The 23,338-nt window shown below is 36.3% G+C and overlaps 1 protein-coding gene across 2 annotated transcripts in view; it reads left to right on the top strand.

Annotated features, from left to right (window-relative positions):
- LOC138706387 (M-phase inducer phosphatase-like) overlaps positions 1–23,338 on the top strand; it is a 206,028-nt gene that overhangs the window by 161,636 nt on the left and 21,054 nt on the right. The window contains exon 1 of one of the 2 annotated variants that reach the window (XM_069835629.1): positions 20,118–20,283. The exons of the other annotated variant lie outside the window; for it this stretch is intronic. Coding sequence (XP_069691730.1) covers positions 20,228–20,283 — 56 coding nt within the window. The 5' untranslated portion in view covers positions 20,118–20,227. Of the gene's footprint in view, positions 1–20,117; positions 20,284–23,338 lie in introns of those variants that run through there. 2 annotated transcript variants of the gene reach the window in all.

The following is a 23,338-nucleotide window of genomic DNA, read 5'->3' as shown; positions in this document are numbered from 1 at the left end:
TGCATTACAAATGCAGTAATGTGGTGTTGTAGAGTTTACTTAATTTTTGCAAATGTTTAAAAACAATAATTAACAGTGCCATTTAGGTGAAATTGCAGTGGTAAGTTTCCAATTTATAATTACTATATTGAACGTCTCTAAAAATAATATGTTAAAAGCTTAAAGCAGTAAAATCAATATGTCACTTAAGCGGTAAGAAGAGGGAAATTGTTGTGTGTGTTAGGTTGGGAATACTGAATGTGGAATTTTAGACTTTCCGCGGATTGGTTTTGTGCGGAAACCAAGCAAATACGCACGATCTCGCACAAAATTATTTTCACTTTTTTTTTTCCGATAGACAACATGTTTTCGTTTGACACGCGTGAAATACACTTTGCATAGAAGTAATATACGGCCACTCGGAACAGTAGGACATAGATAGAATGGTGCACAGGTTCTGGTGGTAATATCTTTCAAAGTACGGAAGTTAAGTGACTACAGTAATTTACAAGTTGGAAAGAAACCTTCTTTCACAAGTATAATGTTTCTATTTCCGGTAGCTGCAGTATTCCTGCTACATACTGTGTACCGATAAGTAAAGGATTGTAACAACCCTCTATGGAAAAAATACGTAGTAACGTAATGTATAGTAGCCTACCTAATACTTTCTGCATAAAAAAACAGCACGAGAAAGACAGTCAAGATAATCCGCCGATTGTTATTAGATTGACGGATAATCGGGATTCTACTGTATGGGTTGTGTACTACCGGTACTCAGTTTCTTAATTACTATATATTTTTCAGTGTATAATGGAATGGAGAAAATTTTGTACTGCATTCCACTTTTTTACACACCTCTTTAATCTCATTTGAAGCGAGAAATTCGTTCGCTCTTTTCTCCTCTTCCTCCTCAGACGAGATCTTCTCCATTGCCTCTTGCTGTTGCTCGCAACGTACAAATCGTGCTGCCCGTATTGCAAGACATCGCCCGTTTATAAAACAAAAATGTTTCCTCATTGTTCACTCGCAAACCAAGTTACTCGTAATCCAAGGTTTTACTATACGCTTCTTTTTTTAAATAAAATTTTATCAGTTACAACATAAATATAATTTTTGATTGTAGTTACGTCGTTTGAACTCGGCAACAATAGACTTTGAATGTAACAAATATGAGCGGAAACAAAAGTTAATAAAAACAAAGCCAATAGTAAGTTGTGTAATAGCTGAGTATCACGAGTAGAAAAGCATAATTTTTTATACCATCTGATAAGTTGATAACTCATGCCTCCCTTTCTGCCCCTATGCTTAAAATCAAAAGTCGGCGCCAATGGTCAGTGTAACATCCGTTCCAAATTATTTTAAATTTTATATTAACGTGTGGTCCAAATGTAGACGTTACACACAAAAAAAAAAACACCTGTATTACCGACTTGGCTAACTCTGCTGCGTGTAAAACAAGTAGCCTATGGCCAGAATTCTGCATCATCGCCATGATGGAGTGTGATCGTTGATTGTAATACATCTATTGATTGTGTGTACATAGTAGTGGAAGTTATTTGGGTTCAGTGGACACACTTCTATTGCGGGCCAACGGACACCTATTATTGTGGGATCATTACAAAAATTGATAGTGCTCTATTTCAGGTAGCACGATCACTACAAATTTACTGAAAGTATTACTATTTCAGGTAGCGCGATCATTACAAAATTACTGAATGTTACTAGCCTATTTCAGATAGCGCGATCATTACAAAATTACTGAATGTTACTAGCCTATTTCAGATAGCGCGATCATTACAAAATTACTGAATGTTACTAGCCTATTTCAGGTAGCGCGATGATTATAAAATGACTGAAAATGTTACTATTTCAGGTAGCACGATCACTACAAAATTACTGAAAGTGTTACTATTTCAGGTAGCGCGATCATTACAAAATTACTGAATGTTACTAGCCTATTTCAGATAGCGCGATCATTACAAAATTACTGAATGTTACTAGCCTATTTCAGATAGCGCGATCATTACGAAATTACTGAATGTTACTAGCCTATTTCAGGTAGCGCTATCATTACAAAATTACTGAATGTTACTAGCCTATTTCAGATAGCGCGATCATTACGAAATTATTGAATGTTACTAGCCTATTTCAGGTAGCGCAATCATTACAAAATTACTGAATGTTACTAGCCTATTTCAGGTAGCGCGATCATTACAAAATTACTGAATGTTACTAGCCTATTTCAGGTAGCGCGATCATTTCAAAATTACTGAATGTTACTAGCCTATTTCAGGTAGCGCGATCATTACAAAATTACTGAATGTTACTAGCCTATTTCAGGTAGCGCGATCATTACAAAATTACTGAATGTTACTAGCCTATTTCAGGTAGCGCGATCATTACAAAATTACTGGATGTTACTAGCCTATTTCATGTAGCGCGATCATTACAAAATTACTGAATGTTACTAGCCTATTTCAGATAGCGCGATCATTACGAAATTACTGAATGTTACTAGCCTATTTCATGTAGCGCGATCATTACAAAATTACTGAATGTTACTAGCCTATTTCAGGTAGCGCGATCATTACAAAATTACTGAATGTTACTAGCCTATTTCAGGTAGCGCGATCATTACAAAATTACTGAATGTTACTAGCCTATTTCAGGTAGCGCGAGCATTACAAAATTACTGAATGTTACTAGCCTATTTCAGATAGCGCGATCATTACGAAATTACTGAATGTTACTAGCCTATTTCAGATAGCGCGATCATTACGAAATTACTGAATGTTACTAGCCTATTTCAGGTAGCGCGATCATTACAAAATTACTGAATGTTACTAGCCTATTTCAGGTAGCGCGAGCATTACAAAATTACTGAATGTTACTAGCCTATTTCAGATAGCGCGATCATTACGAAATTACTGAATGTTACTAGCCTATTTCAGATAGCGCGATCATTACGAAATTACTGAATGTTACTAGCCTATTTCAGGTAGCGCGATCATTACAAAATTACTGAATGTTACTAGCCTATTTCAGGTAGCGCGATCATTACAAAATTACTGAATGTTACTAGCCTATTTCAGATAGCGCGATCATTACAAAATTACTGAATGTTACTAGCCTATTTAAGATAGCGCGATCATTACGAAATTACTGAATGTTACTAGCCTATTTCATGTAGCGCGATCATTACAAAATTACTGAATGTTACTAGCCTATTTCAGGTAGCGCGATCATTACAAAATTACTGGATGTTACTAGCCTATTTCATGTAGCGCGATCATTACAAAATTACTGAATGTTACTAGCCTATTTCAGGTAGCGCGATCATTACGAAATTACTGAATGTTACTAGCCTATTTCAGATAGCGCGATCATTACGAAATTACTGAATGTTACTAGCCTATTTCAGATAGCGCGATCATTACGAAATTACTGAATGTTACTAGCCTATTTCATGTAGCGCGATCATTACAAAATTACTGAATGTTACTAGCCTATTTCAGGTAGCGCGATCATTACAAAATTACTGGATGTTACTAGCCTATTTCATGTAGCGCGATCATTACAAAATTACTGAATGTTACTAGCCTATTTCAGGTAGCGCGATCATTACAAAATTACTGAATGTTACTAGCCTATTTCAGGTAGCGCGATCATTACAAAATTACTGAATGTTACTAGCCTATTTCAGGTAACGCGATCATTACAAAACTACTGAGATCTCGAGAATGATAATTCAGTAGTTATCTTCAAAGGTCGAATAGCTGATACCCGTAACATAAAGTCCACAGAATTTTTCAGTTGTTTCATGGTACGTCTAGGTTACCTAACTGAACTCTTAATACTCCTCATTTATTTAAGTTTTATAATATATGCTGATGTAAGTGTTGATTTAGGATTAGGTAAATTATATTAGATAAATAATTGGCCGTTCTCATCAGTGAATAGAAAGATTCAAGAATAGCCATCATCAACCAAGAATCTGTATCAGTCTTCTGCTTCGAACTGCAGTGATGAGAAGTGAGAACTCGCACATGTTCATTTTAGGAAATTGTTGATCTCATTTTAATGTGGTTGCATAATGAAAAATTATAGTTAAGGAACATATATGCCTACAATGTGGTGATAAATGTCATTTTATTTCTTTTAGCTTTTCACATGCTACGCATTTTGTATAATGTTGTGGTAGACAGGTTGGGACCACTGCTAGTAAAATGTGTGAGAAAATGTGCAAGATGTGCTTGCATCCGTCTGCATCATACACGAAAAAAAATGTTGTAAGGAAATTTAACTTGCTTATAACATTTACATACACGACAAAGAAATCTCCCAATTTTTTCCAACCCTAAGTCTAGGTTTCCACAGCAATGTAACTTTGCTCAAATAATGTAAAACATAGTTGTTCCCCAGTTGCATGTTAAATTTCCATCCCTCCGTGTATGCGTGTGAGTAAAGCTGCACTTCCGAAACACCGGGTGTTGTTTCCTGCTTGATGAGTTAGACACAGGTAGGGATGAGGGCTAGCAGCATCCTTGGCTCATGGATCCGGGTGGGATTCACACCCCGTCATATGCGTACAGCGGTCTACACCCTCCGAGTTTCCCATGGACAACAAAAGACTGCCGTCCCTCCCTTCTCTCTGCAGATGGCGGGAACTCAACTCGGACCCGTGGGAGGCAGGAAGGGAAAAAAGTAGGGTCGTGTAATCAATATGGCGTCTTTTATTTCGGGTAGAGAGTCCCGGCTTAACTTGCGTAGGAAATGCGAAATGCTGCACTTAGCTTTTGCATGCGTTCTGCAAGGATCGTTTCCTGGACCTGAATTCGTCCAGTCAGAGCAACTGGAGGATGCGGATTTTGTGACGGCTCACGCGGAATGTATTTCGGAAATCCCTCTCCTCTTCACTCGTTGAGAATGCGGGACGTCTCGTCTCTGAAATTTTGACTTCACTTATATCATATTGTCTTCTTGACAATGATGAGTGAATGTTGTCACTCGCAGTTGTACAAAATAAATTTATATTTTTGAATTCTTCTTCTTCTTCTGCGTCATGAAATTAGACCTTTTGACCTGTTTTCACATCAAGTGAAATTTAATGAGTCCTCCCATCTAGTGATTGGGCGTCCAACACTTCTACGTCCTCTTGGTTTGTATTGTAGTAACTGTTGGGGAATTCTGTCTGTAGGCATTCTTCGAACGTGCTCATACCAGCCATTTCTCATGCTTTCGATTCTATTTGTTAAATTAAAAATATTTAAGTCTTTTCTAATATCTTCATTTCGTTTCCTGTCTAATATTATCACACCTGCTATTGAACGCAAGAACTTCATTTCTGCAGTTTCTATTTTTCTTCTGTCTGCACGATTAAGAGTCCAGTTCTCACTTGCATATGTTAAGGTAGGTACGGCCATCACTTTATTAAATTTTAATTGTGTACTCTGTAGTGTTTTATTTTTCAGTGTTCTTTGTATAGTGCCGCACATTCTGTAGAATTTATTTAATTTGATATTAATATCTTCTTTCTGGCAGTATGATACGTTGCATCCCAAATAATTAAAATTGTTCACCTGTTCTATTATGCTGTCATTAATACTGATTTTACATGTCATATGATCTTTTCCGTTGAATGCCATTACTTTCGATTTGCTTTCAGAGATTGTCATATTGAATTTCTTTGCTATTTCATTTAGTTTGTAAACTGCTAATTGTAAATCCTTTTCAGAGCCGCTAAAAATTGTCTGATCGTCTGCGAACAGTATAGTGTTTAAAATTTTATTGTTAATTTTAAAATCCGCAGTTAGTACTGATTGCCATTGTACAATTACTTCGTCAATGTATATGCTAAAAAGTGCAGGAGATAACGGGCAGCCCTGTCTGACTTCTTGATTGATTTCTAATATATTAGATTTATTATTTTTTCTTAGTTGCACTAGTCCAGGTGTTTACATAGGCCTACATATGTGTTCTGCCTATGGGCAGGTCTTTCACAGCGAACCCAACATTCTCCATTCTTTCCTGTTTTCTGCCTTCCTCTTAGTCTCCGCATAAGATCCACATATCTTAATGTCGTTTATCATCTAATAGCTTCTTCTGTCCCCAAACTCTTCTCCCGTTCACCATTCCTTCCAGTGGATCCTTCAGTAGGCAGTTTCTTCTCAGCCAGTGACCCAACCAATTTCCTTTTCTCTTTCCAACACAACTTCATTTTTTATTCTGTCTGTCCACTTTACACACTCCATTCTTCTCCATATCCATATTTCAAATGCTTCTATTCGTTTCTCTTTATTTCGTCGTAATGTCCATGTTTCTGCTCCATACAATACCACACTCCATACAAAGCACTTCACTAATCTCTTCCTTAGTTCCTTTTCCAGAGGTCCGCAGAAGATGCTCCTTTTTGCCATTGCTATCCTCTTTAGACTTCCTGGCTGCAGCTCATGTTACTGCTTATAGTACATCCCAAGTATTTGAAGTTGTCTCTTGCGACAACCTTTGTCTTGTTTTCATTTATCTTCATCCCATACTGCTCACAGCTGTCATTTAACTCCAGTAGGGTGTGGTTAGCACGATGGCCACCCACCGTTATAGCTGGCTTTCGCAACCGTATTTCGCTACTTATCGTAAACTCTCCAAGTGCATCACGATGCTGTGTGGGCACCGGTCCCGTACACTGGCCGAAATTTCACGAGAAAATTTCTTCCCCCATGAGGACTCAAACCAGCGGGCATTCCGTAACGCAAAATGCCTTACACCACGACGCCACGGCACGGGACAGATATGTATATATAATTTCTGCAAATATAAAATTCTGAGGTGTTTATTAAGCTATGTCTTCTAAGTCTGTGTCATTTAAAGTTAAAAAAATTTGATAATTCATGTGAATAAACAATGTAAATAGAAAAATTGTTCAAATGTATCCCCTTGTCCCCTGTATATGATTTGTTTTTAATAATTCTATTATATTTTAAGCTTCTTTTCATCCAGAACAACGCCAATCCTTGTCTAAAAGTTTGTGTTATTGACTTATTGTGCATGTTACTTAAAAACTCGCTCAGTCCGCAAACCGGTGGATTAAAAAAACTTAGCCCAATTCTTTCATAAAGATGGACTGAATGCGTTTTTGAGATCACACTCTTCAAATTTTATTAAGCACTACCAGTACCCGTGCGCTCAGCTGCACTTATTAGAAATACATATAAAGTAATTACATAATTAAAATAGAATATTGGGTCCAGGGAACATTCGTGTTTTATAGAAGAATAAATCGTTTAATATGCTACTTAATTTAAATTGTATTTAAATAATTAAAATGCTATCATTTTGGTCCAGAGACCACTCATTTGGTGCAAATATAATTCGTTTAACATTTTTCTAAATTAGTCTTGAATGCATCCTTTAATAAATCACTCCAAATTAATAGAGTTGATTGTGTACGAAGATCATTTTTATGTTAACCTTACTGTGCATTTTTTTTTTGTTAAGTTTATTTTATTCACGCCTTAACATCTGTGGTCATGTCGCATGTTTAGAATGTGTGGACATATCAGCAGGCCGTTTTTACTCTTGTTGAGTTCCTGTTTCTATTGTGTGTTGTAGATGGCTTGTGTTCGTGTAACTGATTATAGACTTTGATTAATGTTTTTGGTTTTGGTAATTGAGGCGGTGATGAATAATGGCATGTATCTTTCCAATCCGGCATTTGCCTTTATGACTAAGGGAAATCGTGAAAAACCTCAGTCAGATTGGTCGGCCACAGGGTTTGAACCCGGGACCCCCGAATGCGTGTCTCAAATGTCATTGTTTATGCAAATAAAAAAAATGAGGTACCCTACATAAATATTATTTTAAGAAACACAGGAAACGAATATGGATAAATTATGAGCGCAGGAACGCCATTTCATGACACCTTTTAAAATAACTCGGCTCCAGTGATCTCTGTGGTAAAATGAGTGTATAAAATTAGAGTATTTTATGTGGACCAAATAAAGTTGCAATAATCAAGTTATACAATATTTCGACAGAATATCAAGTTTTCTGTGTGTACAGATTTCTTTTCATCTTACCTCAGTCCTCATTTGTAGAATTACATGCATCTAGAGAAACTACAAATTTCAAATAGTGAAGGTTAATTAGCTTCTAAGATTACTTCATACAAACACACAAAATATTCTCTTTTTGATAAACGTCAAGGCCGCCTTAAATAGACGGAGTCATTTGTTTTGATTTAATTGTAGCCATCGTCGTCGTTCCTGCAATAACTCCTATGTTACATATCGATTTTCAGATTTTTGCTCTATTAAATAACTTAAATAGTGATGCAGCAAATAATACAATCTACTATATATAACTTAATTATATTTCTTTCTTTCGAAAATGTAAGAATTCACCATCTCCTATGCACTACTGCCATAGAATGAATAAATTTGTTTTTCTTCCTACTAAAAAATTTAATATTTTGCACATAAGTTAGGGAACAACGAAACTATAATCTGAGGCGGCGTTGGAAATGTATTGTTTTGCTATTTTAAAACTCTTGTATATCCTTAAATATGTCCTATCAAAATTTTGCCTGGGATAAAACTTATCGGAAATCAGTTTTAAAGAAACCTTTGTAATGTAACATTTTTCACAAAATCAATAATAAGCGAGATATTTCGGTTTATTTAATTAAGGCCCCCTTATAACCCCCCTTTTAAATATAGTATTTTGAATGCTATATAGCCTAAAATCTAAGTTACAACGAACTTAATTTATATTCCAATTTTCATCGAAATCCGTTCAGCCATTATCACGTGAAAAGATAACAAACATACAGACAGACAGACAAATATCAGTCCTATTGAAATTATGCCTGGAATAAAACTTATCGGAAATCATTTTTAAAGAAACGTTTGTTATGTAACATTTTTCACAAAAATCAATAATAAGCGAGATATTTCGATTTATTTAATTCAGGCCCCCTTATAACCCCCCTTTTAAATAAAGTATTTTAAATGCCATATAGCCTAAAATCTAAGTTACAACGAAATTAATTTATGTTCCAATTTTCATCGAAATCCGTTCAGCCATTATCGCGTGAAAAGGTAACAAACATCCAGACAGACAGACAGACACACATACAAACAAAAATGTCAAAAAAGCGATTTTCGGTTTCAGGATGATTAATTATACATGTTAACACCAATTATTTTTGGAAAAACGAAAATGACCAGAAAAATTTCGCTTACAGATTTATTAATAGTATAGATAAGAATGGGTCTTTATATGAAATGAACAGCACGAAATGGATGTCTGCTCAAAACAGTTCCCCAAATTTCTCTCCTCGAGTTTATATATCCTTTACGAGGTGGCAAATGAAAGGAAATAGGTAGTAGGTCTCACAGATAATTATATACTTAAGAGATACAACAAGTATTGACAAAGTAAAAGTTTAAGGGCCGTATTCATAGACATTTTTAGCGCGGGCTTCTGGTGGATGATCAGCGTTTTTCGTATTCATAAACCAGTGTTAGCGACAGGATATGATTTGAATTCTGTATAAGTAACCAGTCGATAGCCGGGGCTAGCTTAGTACGCTCGTAGCCTGTGCTGCGAAATGTCTATGAATAGCACCCTAAGCTATTTTCTTATGACTGTACTAGCCGTACCCGTGCGCTCCGCTGCACCCGTTGGAAATAAATATAAAGTAATTACATAATTAAAAAAGGACATTTGATCCAGGGAACATTCGTGTTTGATAGAAGGATAAATCGTTTATTATGTTACTTAAATTGTATTAAAAAAATTAAAATGCGATCATTTTGATCCAGAGACCACTCATTTGGTCATAAAAATTATTTTAGGAAATACAGGAAACGAATGCCTATCACGTTTTCTGTGCATAAGAAGCCATTTTAATCTTAGGTGTCCTCGATTCACTCAGAAGTTACTGTAATAACATTATAGCATTATGTCCATCTAGAGAAAGTACACTTTCCAATGGTGAATTAATAATTAATTATACAAATCGGATAATTTAGCTTCCGATATTACTTCATACAAACACAGAAACATTCTCTGTAGGCTGTTTCATAGCTTTCGATTGTTGTTATCCAAGACCCCTTATAGACGAAGTCATTTGTTTTTTATTTCATTACACCGCCTTAGATGGCGTTATTGTAATTTTGAAACTCATTTATCTCATTAAATATCAGTCCTATCAAACTTTTGCGTGGAATAAAACTTATCGGAAATTATTTTTAAAGAAACGTTTGTTATGTGATATTTTTCATGAAAATTAATAATAAGGGAGATGTTTCGATTTATTTAATTCAGACCCCCCTTATAACCCCCCCTTTTAAATAAAATATTTTGAATTGAAATTACAACGAACTTAATTTACATTCCAATTTTCATATAAATCGGTCCAGCCATTATCACGTGAGAAGGTAACAAACATCCAGACAGACAGACATACAAACAAAAATTTCAAAAAAGCTATTTTCGGTTTCAGGGCGGTTAATTATATGTTAGGACCTATTATTTTTGGAAAATCGAAAATTACCAGAAAAATTTCGTCTACAGATTTATTATTAATATAGGTGAGTTGGGTCAAACTGTTTTTCGGTCGACATTGCAGACGTGGATACAATGATGCTCGCAGAAGTTCATTCTTTTGTACTTGAAAGAGCAAAACAAATCACCCGTACTTACAAAACTAGAGGGCTGATTTTGATGACCTAAAAGTTAGCATTTCAACATAGTATTGTTCGAGATCAGCAGGCATATCCCCTATCTCAGGCAGAACCCTCATTGTTACTAGATACTTTGTTACGGTCTGGTGAACACTGACTCCGAAATCTGTTCACTAATTCCTTGACAGTGACCGTAAACAAAAAGATTATAATATCCTCTCCGCAGGTAACAGTCCGTGGCCCGCGGTTTACATAGAAAACTATTCTTTTCGTTATTTTGAAATTCCTACTTCGAAATACCAAAGCCTTCAAAATACAAATGTGTTAAATGAGGCGCTTATTCTTAGACACAACTAATGATACAGTATATATTCAGTGTCATTTTAACTTTCAGGTTCTCAAAATCCGTCCTCAGAACACTTGTACACTTGCCTATTCTTGTTCCACAAGTAATTTAAAAGGAGCTATCTGGGAGGAACCATAACCGGCTCCAAATTTGGTCTGTTCCTCTTCTTCATGTCCAGAGCTACTGAACCTGAGAAGGCGAATTCTCATAAGTAACTTGTTAATAAAGGTATGAAATGCTTCAATGCTCCGCCAACTTGGGGGCAGTTTTTGTACTTCTAATTAATTTTTCAAGACGTATCACATGAAAAATTTGAGTTTCTCTTTCTAGGGGCGACACTACTATTTTTCACATTCAGGACATTTTCTTGCCTTGATTAGGAACTGCTGTCTAAGTGAAATTTATTTCCCAGAAGGGTTCCTATTCTGAGAATTGCCACAGTTCTTCAAGATTTATTTTCGCAGAAAGAGATTCGGTTAATTCAGGTAGCCAACCGGAGTACGGTACATCAGCCAGATAGCTATGTGTTGTTTAACAATCGATGTGCAAGTGGGAAATTATCACGTTTCTAAATACTTTCACCTCCTTTCGAAGAATGAAAACACGTGTGAGGACTACACCATGTGACAGTCAGCTTATTGCAGTATGAAATAGGAGCTTTACAGTGAGTGGCTACTGGGTACTCCTGATTCTCACATAGTGGCTGGACGCAGTTTGATGTAACTTACAATTTCTGCAACTTTATATCTTAGCACCGATTTAAGATATTCAGGCATACCCTGTGAGGCCAATGTTTTTCTAAGAATGCTGCATTGTGTTGATACAGCATTTGGAGCAACATATTTTACAAAGAAGAACGCCATTAATGCAGATGGTATTTTAGCTGCGTCAATGCTCAATCAGCATTGCTGATACGTAGGCCTATACAGTTGAATGTTTGTGATGAAGGTGTCCGATCATTGAAAATAGCCTAACCATTGGTTTGTCAATAACCTGACTTACAGAAGAACGAATCGTCGTAGGAACCGCTTATTTTCATATCGTCTTTGTTCCTGCAATAACTTCTATATGGCATATTTATGGATTTTGAGATTTTTGCTCTATTAAATAACTTAAATATAACAAATCAGAAAGAAATCACAATATAAATCAAAAGACGAAAGTGGAATTGGATAGGGCACACAATCAGGAAAGAAGATGGAGCGGTAGAAAGAATGGCTTTGGATTGGAACCCCCAGGGTAGTAGAACAAGAGGAAGGCCAAAAAATACATGGAAGAGAACAGTTTTGGAGGAAATTGCTAGGGAGGGGAAAACATGGAGCGAAGTGAAGAAGTTGGCTACAAATTGGGTCCGATGGAGGCACTTTGTGAATGCCCTATGCTCCTCATGAGGAGATACAGGAGTTTGATTGAAATAACTTAAATAGTGATACAGCAAATAATAAAATCTCCTATTTTAATTATATTTCTTTCTTTCGAAAATGTAAGAATTCACAATCCCCTATGTACGGCTGCCATAGGATGAATTAATGCGTTTTTTCCTCCTACTGAAAAATTGTATATTTTACACATAGGAGTTATTGCAGGAACAACGACGATATTTTACTAAAGCTACGGGATTTACATTACTGAGTCCACACCTGTGGAGTAACAGTCAGCGCGTCTGGCCGCGAAACCAGGTGGCCCGGGTTCGAATCCCAGTCGGGGCAAGTTATCTGGTTGAAGTTTTTTCCGGGGTTTTCCCTCAACCCAATACGAGCAAATGCTGGGTAACTTTCGGTGTTGGACCCCGGACTCATTTCACCGGCATTATCACCTTCATATCATTCAGACGCTAAGTAACCTAGATGTTGATACAGCGTCGTAAAATAACCCAATAAAATTTAAAAAAAATACGTTACTGACGTGTCAATTTGGAGGGCGTAATATCTGCTGTGCTGTAACCCATTTGCAATGTGAATTGCCGATTCATGCTCTCCGCATTCATACGATTTAACCTAGAATGAGATGTCATAAATTGCTACTTCGTCAATAAGTTATTATCTAGCTACAAGTTAAGCAGAGTTTATTCTGCCCATTTCATCGACGTCTCCGCAAAATTGTGGAATACAATGATCGATGATGAACGAATAAATAATTATTGAGAGACTTTGTTAAAAATGCATATTTTCAATTTGCTAGACAGGGCCTACTTTGCGTTCCAGAATATTATTCTAACGTGTTGACTCTGTCAGATTGGCCATCCTTCACATCATGATTATGTGTACAAAAAATCAAGGACTGTGCCTTGAAAACGTAGAAAATAGAAATTTCACCATCACCCCCCCCTTAATAGTTTTATTTAACTGTTATTGAACATGCACCTACACATAAACAAAATCATTTACTGCTTACTCAAATAAGATGAAAGTACATTTTCTGAATTGCACAAAAATAGTATTTTTTTAATAATCCGAATACGCAAGATATGGTAGGCCTATGATTTATAAATTTTACGGGTTTTTAAATATGTAATTATTTTTTTTTTTTACAAATTCACATAGAATTCGTATAAATTATTTTAATAATTTATTATATTTTCAAATATCTTGGAGCAACAGTAACAAATATAAATGATACTCGGGAGGAAATTAAACACAGAATAAATATGGGAAATGCCTGTTATTATTCGGTTGAGAAGCTTTTATCATCCAGTCTGCTGTCAAAAAATCTGAAACTTAGAATTTATAAAACAGTTATATTACCGGTTTTTCTTTATGGTTGTGAAACTTGGACTCTTACTTTGAGAGAGGAACATAGGTTAAGGGTGTTTGAAAATAAGGTGCTTAGGAAAATATTTGGGGCTAAGAGGGATGAAGTTAGCCTACGGGAGAATGGAGAAAGTTACACAACACAGAACTGCACGCATTGTATTCTTCACCTGATATAATTAGGAACATTAAATCGAGACGTTTGAGATGGGTAGGGCGTGTAGCACGTATGGGCGAATCCAGAAATGCATATAGAGTGTTAGTTGGGAGGCCGGAGGGAAAAAGACCTTTAGGGAGGCCGAGACGTAGATGGGAAGATAATATTAAAACGATTTGAGGGAGGTGGGATATGATGATAGAGAATGGATTAATCTTGCTCAGGATAGGGACCAATGGCGGGCTTATGTGAGGGCGGCAATGAACCTCCGGGTTCCTTAAGCCAGTAAGAAGTAGTAGTAGTAGTAGTAGTAGTAGTAGTAGTAATTTATAACATAACGCTACTTACACAAATCTGTTCAAAAGTTATATTGTATTAGAAAATATTTTATGGTTTTTAGTGGGAGTTAAGCAGCAGGACTGCTAAATAAGAAGGGATAGTTGTATAACTAATCGCTTCTGTGAACATTCACTCGCGCATAACAAGGCCATTAGAACAAATTACCATCAATACTTTAAGAAGGAGCCTCGATCCTTTTGTTACGCAAGGCAGGTAGCCCGTCGCATGGTGTTTTGTGATTAGTCTTCTGTATGAAATCACAGTCAAGAGTGTAAATAATTTTGCAGATAATTTCTCTAGAGACCATCATCATTATCATCATCATCATCATCATCATCATCAACTGGCACTACAGCCCTGGGTGGGTTTTGGCCGCTGGTACAACAGTCCTCCATTCTGTCCTGTCCTGTCTTCTTTCTCCAACCCCTCACTCCCATTATTTCTAGGTCCCTGACGACTCCATCCAGCCATCTCTTCTTAGGTCTTCCTTCCCTTCTTCTGCTGTGGACTTTCCCTTGTAATATTCTCTTGGGAATTCTGTTTTCGTCCATTCTCTGTATGTGTCCCAGCCATCTCAACCTCTGGGATTTTATAAATTTGACAGTATCTTGTCCCCCAATCAGTTGATTGATTTCTTCATTATAACGTATCCGCCATACGTTGTTTTCATATACCGGTCCGTATATTCTTCTTAGAATTTTTCTCTCGAAACACCGTAGGAGATCTTCTTCTACTTTAGTTAGTGTCCATGCCTCAGATCCATATGTTGTTACCGATCGAACTAAAGTGTGATATATGTTTAGTTTGGTTGTTCTCGTAATTAGCCGACTACTAAGCAATTTAACATTTTCAAAGTATGCTCTGTTGCCTGCCAGTATTCTGTCCTTAATGGTTACGCTCATATCGCAGTTGTAATCGAGTATGGCGCCCAAGTATTTAAATTGTTTAATTGCTTAAAACGTCATATCTCCTACTGATATGTTTTGAGGAATGTTTCTAGTTTTGGCGGTAGGCATTACCATATACTTAGTTTTCTCTTCATTAATCCCATTGGTTGAGCTGCATTAGAAAGTTCTGTAGTTAATCGTTTAAGGGTTGCCAGGTTCCTAGTGATAATGGTAATATCTGCGTATGCACATATTTGGCTTGACTTGAGGAATATGGTGCCTTTTTGGTCTATTTTTTCGATTGCCTGATGTATTGCCAGATTAAATAATGTTGTGGATAATCCGTCTCCCTGTTTCACCCCTGTATTAAAAGAGATACTATTAGTGACTTCGTTTCCAAGACTAACTTGTGCCTCAGTATTGTGCATCGTCATTTGTATAAGTGTAATTAACTTTCCAGGAATACCTAGTTCTAGAGACATAAGATATGAATTACACGGTTTCACATGTCACTCTATCATGTGTGATACAAAAGGTTACGGAGAAAATAATCTGATTTGATTTAAACAGATCCGTTCAGTGATTTGAGAGAAATTGCTGTGCACACAGGCAGACAGTAAGTAAGCTCTAAATCACCTCATGCACGAGGGATGCTAGAAACGAGTATTACCATGAAAATCTCAACATCGATATTTTTTAGGATCGCAGTATTTTCTCTTTGCATTTCGTATAACGAGGAGCTAAAAAATTAGCAAAACCATAACATCAACTTAGTATACGCTATCCGCTTCAAGCAGCGTAAATTACAGATATCTAAATGCAAGTTATTAGATTAGATTAGATTTATTTATTTAACCTGGTAGAGATAAGGCCGTCAGGCCTTCTCTGCCCCTCTACCAGGGGATTACAACTATAACATGAACAATAAGATTACAATTAATATTAAATTTACAATTACAATTACAATAAAAATTAAAGTACGACAAGAATACCTGATTAATGAAAGCTAGACATTTTATCATAGAAGTTAAGAACAAAGAATATTTTTGTATTTACTAAATTACAAATTAAACCTACAATAACAAAATTCTATAGTGATGAAATTACCGGATATTGAGATATGTTGTGGTAGATTAAAAGAACTATTTACAAGAAACCATGTCTGAACGAGTCTCAATTACTGACCAAGTGCCTAGTAAGTTTGCGTTTGAATTGAATTTTATTTCGACAGTCCCTGATGCTAGCAGGTAACGAATTCCAGAGTCTTGGCAGGGCTATTGTGAAAGAGGATGAGTATGAGGAGGTGCGATGGGATGGTATTGTTAGTATTGTTTCATGGCGAGAGCGTGTGTTCAGATTGTGGTGGGAAGAAAGGTAAGTGAAGCGAGACGACAGGTACGAAGGAATAGAAGAGTTCAAGATTTCGAAGAGAAGTTATGTTATAATTACAGCCCTATGTTTGGTTACTTTGAGTACACGTTAGGTGTACAAGGATCAACTAGCTTCGCTCTGCAAGACAGTTATGTTCCTCGGTTCGTTTCGTGTGTTTACATCTGCTTATTCGCCTGCCTGTGAGAATAGTACTCACGTACAAAATATACTGTCACGTAGATTTAATAACAAGCTAAATATCTATTTAAAACCACCTTGTGAGCAACAGAAGATTATTCCCACAAAAAGTAAAATGCTTCTACAATCTAGATTAGGCTGATCAGACGTCCCCGATTTTGAATTGCTGTCCCCCGGTAGCAAATGTCCCCTTTTTGCCTCCAGAAATTTTGATTTTATTTCAATGACATTTTACACATGAATATTTAAGTATCGTGATGAAACTGCTGTGATTCATGCACATTTCTGAACGGTTCCCAGTACGAGGCAGAAGAACCAGCGAGCACAGTATGAGATATTCTGCACTCTTTGAGAAGAACATACGACATTTCATCTTCGTCTTCATTCGCGTTGCGCGGAAGCGTTAGAACTGCCGCAGCGTCCATTTTTAAGTAGTTCAAAAAATGAGAAGTTTTGTGACAAACCAACAGGTGAAAATTGGTGTGATGTTTTTCAACATTTCAAAAAAAAAAAATTCTATTCCATTTGAAAATCTTCTCAAAATAGTGTCATTAACCATGTGTCTTTCAGTCGGTAATTCGTCAATTGAAAGACTTTTCTCCACAATGAACTCAATCTGGACTGATGAAAAGTCGAGAATGAAAATTGAAACAGCTTTGTTACAAGTGAAAACAAACTTTCATTTCTCATGTGAAGAACTTAGTGTGAAGCTGTATGGGAATAAACAGATCCCTAAAAAGATATACCGGTATTCTTCAGACAAGTACTTGTAAAATGTGTGTTTTAGAATTCAGTGTGTACAATATCATGTGAAAGACTTCCATTCATGCGTCAGTACTGAAATTGAATTCTTAGTGGCCATAATTATGTATAGAAGTTGTGTGTGTTTATTTATTTAATTCAGAAAGTTAAGATACTCTACAAATTTAGTGTGCAAAGCTCTATAATTGTATCTATTGTTACATGTAATTTCTGCAACATTTCAACGGATAGTGACTAGATAAGTGTTTGTGGTTTTTCTTGAAATTGCCGATGTTCCCTGTTGTATCATAAAAATCTGGTCAGCCTCTTCTAGATACATCCTGTTTCATAATATATTTTTCATCCAAAAAGTAAAAACCAATGTGCTCATTATTTTTCTCTTATTTGTAGATTTTTAAAATATTTAAATTGCAATTTTTTAAATAAATATATTTTATAAAAGTGAAAATGAGTTTAAAAGTAGCTAAATAATATTACAAGTTATTGAAAGGATTGAGATTTCAATATTCACAATAGAAAATGAGCTAATTTTGAAGTAAGGTATATAAAATATATTTGAGTCCTGATGTTTCAACTTTCGTTCATTTAGAAACGTTTGTAGTTTTTTTTTATTGTCTCTATGCTTACCGTCTTTTGCCATATTGTAGAAATTAAATCCGGATACTTATTTTACACGCGAACGTTGTAACTGGACACAGCCTATGTATGTACACATCTATAAATAAAAGAATCAATCAGTCAATCAATTAATAAATAAATACTACTGCTACATTAAAATAGGGACAATATATTTCTATTATTAGTATTATAGCTGAGGAAGAGTTAGATGTGAATAGCGTGTGGGCAAATATCAGAAATAATATCAAAATTGCAGCTGAGCACAGCATAGGTTATTACCAAACTACGAAAAAGAAAGTTTGGAAGTAAATACCGAAAAGACAAAGTATATGATTATGTCTCGTGACCAGAATAATGTACGAAATGGAGTCAGCCTGGGTGGCGTAATCGGTATAGCGCTGGCCTTCTGTTATCGAGGTTGCGGGTTCGATCCCGGCCCAGGTAGATGGCATTTAGGTGTGCTTAAATGCGACAGGCTCATGTCAGTAGATTTACTGCCATGTAAAAGAATTCCTGCGGGACAAAATTCTGGCACACCGGCGACGCTGATATAACCTCTACAGTTGCGAGCGTCGTGAAATAAACCATGATTTATTATTTTTTTACGAAATAGAAATATAAAAATTGGAAATTTATCTTTTGAAGAGGTGGAGAAATTCAAATATCTTGGAGCAACAGTAACAAATTACTCGGGAGGAAATTAAACACAGAATAAATATGGGAAATGCCTGTTATTATTCGGTTGAGAAGCTTTTATCATCCAGTCTGCTCTCAAAAAGGCTGAAAGTTAGAATTTATAAAACAGTTATATTACCGGTTGTTCTGTATGGTTGTGAAACTTGGACTCTCACTTTGAGAGAGGAACAGAAGTTAAGGGTGTTTGAGAATAAGGTACTTAGGAAAATATTTGGGGCTAAGAGGGATGAAGTTAGCCTAAAGGAGAATGGAGAAAGTTACACATGCAGAACTGCACGCATTGTATTCTTCACCTGACATTGTTAGGAACATTAAATCGAGACGTTTGAGTTGGGCAGGGCATGTAGCACGTATGGGCGAATCCAGAAATGCATATAGAGTGTTAGTTGGGAGGCCGGACGGAAAAAGACCTTTGGGGGGGCCGAGACGTAGATGAGAGGATAATATTAAAATCGATTTGAGTGAGGTGGGATATGAAGGTAGAGACTGGATTAATTTTGCTCAGGATAGGGACCGATGGCGGGCTTATGTGAGAGTGGCAATGAACCTCCGTGTTCCTTAAAAACCATAAGTATTACAGCTCTGAAAGCGAAAACGAAGTAAGCAGGCATTCTGGGGTGTATAATGTAATAATTTTATTATTAGACAGTAAATATTTCAAATAAAGGCTGGTTCACAATAAACCGGGAACGGAAACGAGAACGAGAACGGAATTAATGTTAAAATAAATGTATTTAAATGTGAGCATTCATAATTAACATCTAACATTATTTCCGTTCTCGTTCTCGTTTCCGTTCCAGGTTTATTGTGAACCAGCCTTAAGTTTGTAAGATCCCATTCCCAAACCATAGCGACAGTGCTACATAATAATTTATATTGATCTGTTTTTTAAATTTTGTTGGAGTTTCAATAAAGTTTTAACAAAATATACCGGAATATTGTTTATAGCGGTACTGCAGTATACCTGCACGACTTGTTTCTGACAAACAATTATTTCAACGTTAATTTTCGTCTGACCACACCTTATTTTTAAACAAGTCTCAATCTAGTTTTGAAAATTCAGATGGAAGTTTTCGAGAACAAGTCACCTATCACTAGGTCAGATGTGAGTTTGCACTTGAAAACATACTGCAGTAAATACAGACTGCAAGACTGGATGCCAGTGGACTTACCGCCGAACAGCTGGTAGTCTTCTACGATTGGCTGGTCACGGAGGTGTAAACCTTTCCTATTGGGTGTTTCTCCCCACTACGTTCGTGTCGTCGCTCCCTGGTGTTTTGGCGGCGGCCTCCGTAGAGTTCACAGCTCAGTGCCCTGTGATGCCTCACAGCGAAACGGTGGTTTTCGTTTAGGTGCTCGACAGCGTTGCTGTGATAGTGGTCAGTGACAGACGTGTTGTCAGCGAGGTGGCCTTCTAGTCATAACTCCATCTCTGCACCATGTTGTGGGATACAGTCGCTATCGACTGCTGCGAAATATGTCAGAGCTGCTCTAGGTAACATCTTACGATAAGCATGATGTCCGTAGTTCACAACTCTATTGATGGTAGATTTGTCTCTTCATACTTCTTTATTTATCTTAATATTTTTGAAATTGTGTGTTAAATTAAGTGTTCTTATGTCATAAAATCGACAGAAATATTTATCAATATCATCAACTGTACTTTATTCTTAAGACATTCCGTTAACAAAATTTGTCAATTCAAGTGATACATAATGAACTCCTAAACCATTCATTCATTCGTATAGACGTGTAGACTAACGTTTGCATTTCAATGCTAATTTCGTATGTATAGTGGTTGAAATGGTAACTCCGGAATAAAGTCTGCATCAACATTGTCTCCCAAGGTTCAGAAAACTGTACGTACGGATATTCCGGTCATTGACGTCAAGGCACTTGGACAGAAGCTAGGGACGCACGAACTCTTCAGTGCCGTCGCGCGCAAAAAAATTATAACCACCAGGTATACCTGAATCCATGAAGTTGGCTCTCTTTCATGGAATCAGTGTATTCTAAGCCGTGTCGTGTTTTGCAGCAATCTCGGCAATGTTAGAACCGACTGCGTTTACGTAACTCACTTATTGATACATCCATAATATGCAACCAGATGAAGTCTTGTCTGTTTATGATTAGATCTAGTAAAGTCTCTGAAACCTTTCACATATGTGTGACTGGCAGACTTGCATTACATTACACACAACACGTAGTTTTCGATGTGCGTGATATACAGGCTGATCACGAAGAGTTACCGCTTCTTACGTAGCATATTCCCGAAGACATTTTGAGCAAATAAGTCATATAAACATGAGTCTTATTCTCAATATTTTCGGAGTTGCACTAATTTGAAGTTGTTAAAAAATACCTTTTTTCTTTAGTTTTGAGGGTAAAAGAATATTGCAATTAGAGAATGAACTATTCAGAGGTATAATTTCTTTATTTGGTTAGTATTCTGAAGATAGAAATGTGTTTATTCCATTGTTGCTTTTTTTCTTCTTCAATGTTTAACTACAAAATTACATTTTTCTAAGCATTTGTCACAACAATTGTTACAAATCAAATCATTCTTGTAAACTTTTAAGACTGTAATTAGGATGCAAAATTGAACTTTAAGGGTGCTATTCATAGACATTTCGCAGCACGCTCTACGAGCGTACTAAGCTAGCCCCGGCTATCGACTGGTTACTTGTACAGAATTCAAATCATATCCTATCGCTAACACTGGTTTATGAATACGAAAAACGCTGATCGTCCACCGGAAACCCGCGCTAAAAATGTCTATGAATACGGCCCTAAAGAATCAAGTTGCTAGAAGTAGTGTGTCTGTAACAATTGTTGTGATAAGTGTGTAAGAATGATTACCCTTAAAACTAAAGAAAAATGTATTTTTTAACAACTTCAAATTAGTGTAATTCTGAAAATTTGAGAATAGGACTCGTGTTTATATGGCAGTTTTTGCTCAGAATGTCTCCCGAAATAAACTCCATAACTGGCGGTAACTTTTCGTGAATCACCCTGTATTAGCGAATGCCAATTCAAACGATGGGCTATTTATGACTTACCAGTTTCCCAGTAAAGCTGCCACGGTGGTCCAGTAACTAGAGCGCTGGACTCATCCTGTGGACCGGGTTCGATCGCCGGCCTACCCCGATTGGCATTCTAACAAATCTCCATCATTGTCTCATTTTATGTAACGTGGATCAGCTTCCTATAGCTAATCCTGGGCAACGACTCTGTCGATAAATTGGTTCACACGTTATTTATGGGTGAATAACGAAATCAAATACCCGCATTTAGTAAACAGGAAGTTTCCCAATAATTATTCAGTGGAAAATATTACGAACGTGTTGTAAGCCTACTCGTATGTTATAATAAGTTTATTTCTGTAGTTAGTCTTCCGTAGTTGACTGTTGTCTATAATACAAGGCATTGCGCTTGAATGTTGTGTAATTTACTTATTAATTTGTGTATTTATCTATTTTGTTGAGTTTATTTATGGTCTACACGTTTTAACATCTGTGGTCATATCGCGTGTTTATGATTGTAGGTATACCGGTAGACCATTTTTTACTATTGTTGAGTTTCTGTCTTTATTGTGTGTTGTAGATGGCTTGTGTTCATTTTACTGATTTAGATTTTGATTAATGTTTATGATATTGGTGATCGAGATGGTGATGAATCATGGTATGTAAATTTCCAATCCGGCATTTGCGTTTTGTGACAGAGAAATCATGAAAAAGCCCGGTCAGATTGGCCGGCCAGGGTCTTTGAACCCGGAACCTCCTGAATGCAAGTCTCAAACGTTAACGTATGAACCAACTAGCTCGTTGTATATTATATCTTGGTAATTGTAGGTTCCTCTTTTGTAAATAGCCTCGCATTACTCCGTTACCGTCAGTATGTAAAGTACGTAGTTAAACTGACTGTCGGGATTTCATGTTAATTGTATGAAAATGTAATAGAAAGTTATGGTGGAACCGGTTTATAGAAAATGTGATAGTACATCATAACTGTTATAGATGTTGATGACAATAAATTAATAATTGGAGATCCTTAGAAAATTAAAGGTTCCTGATAAGACTCTTCAGACTATTGCATCACCCATTTTAAAATATTCACTGAACATCATCAATCACCATCTCTGTTCATCTTTATAATATTCAGTGTATATTATTTATTTTCAATAAATTTGTATCGTTTTGATAGCCACCACATCTTGTCGCAGAATATTCTTTTTTAAAATTTCATTATGTATTTTTTTAACATTAATTTACGTTTTCTTTTTTGTTCATTTGAATTGATCAGGATGCCGATATTTTAAATCCAAGATTTGGACGGCTATCATTTCGATGATATTCTCTCTTTATCATATCAATATACGTAGTTGTGTCGGCCTCGGTAGCGTAGTCGGTATAGCGTTGGCCTTCTGTGCTCGAGGTTGCGGGTTCGATCACGACCCAGGTCGATGACATTTAAGTGTGTTTAAATGCGACAGATTCATATCAGTAGATTTACTGGCATGTAAAAGAATTCCTGCGGGACAAAATTCCGGT

This window comes from Periplaneta americana, chromosome 1 (assembly GCF_040183065.1).
Source record: "Periplaneta americana isolate PAMFEO1 chromosome 1, P.americana_PAMFEO1_priV1, whole genome shotgun sequence".
Taxonomy (NCBI): domain Eukaryota; kingdom Metazoa; phylum Arthropoda; class Insecta; order Blattodea; family Blattidae; genus Periplaneta; species Periplaneta americana.
Note: the sequence above shows the minus strand (reverse complement) of the source record. Positions and strands in the feature narration are given on the sequence as shown.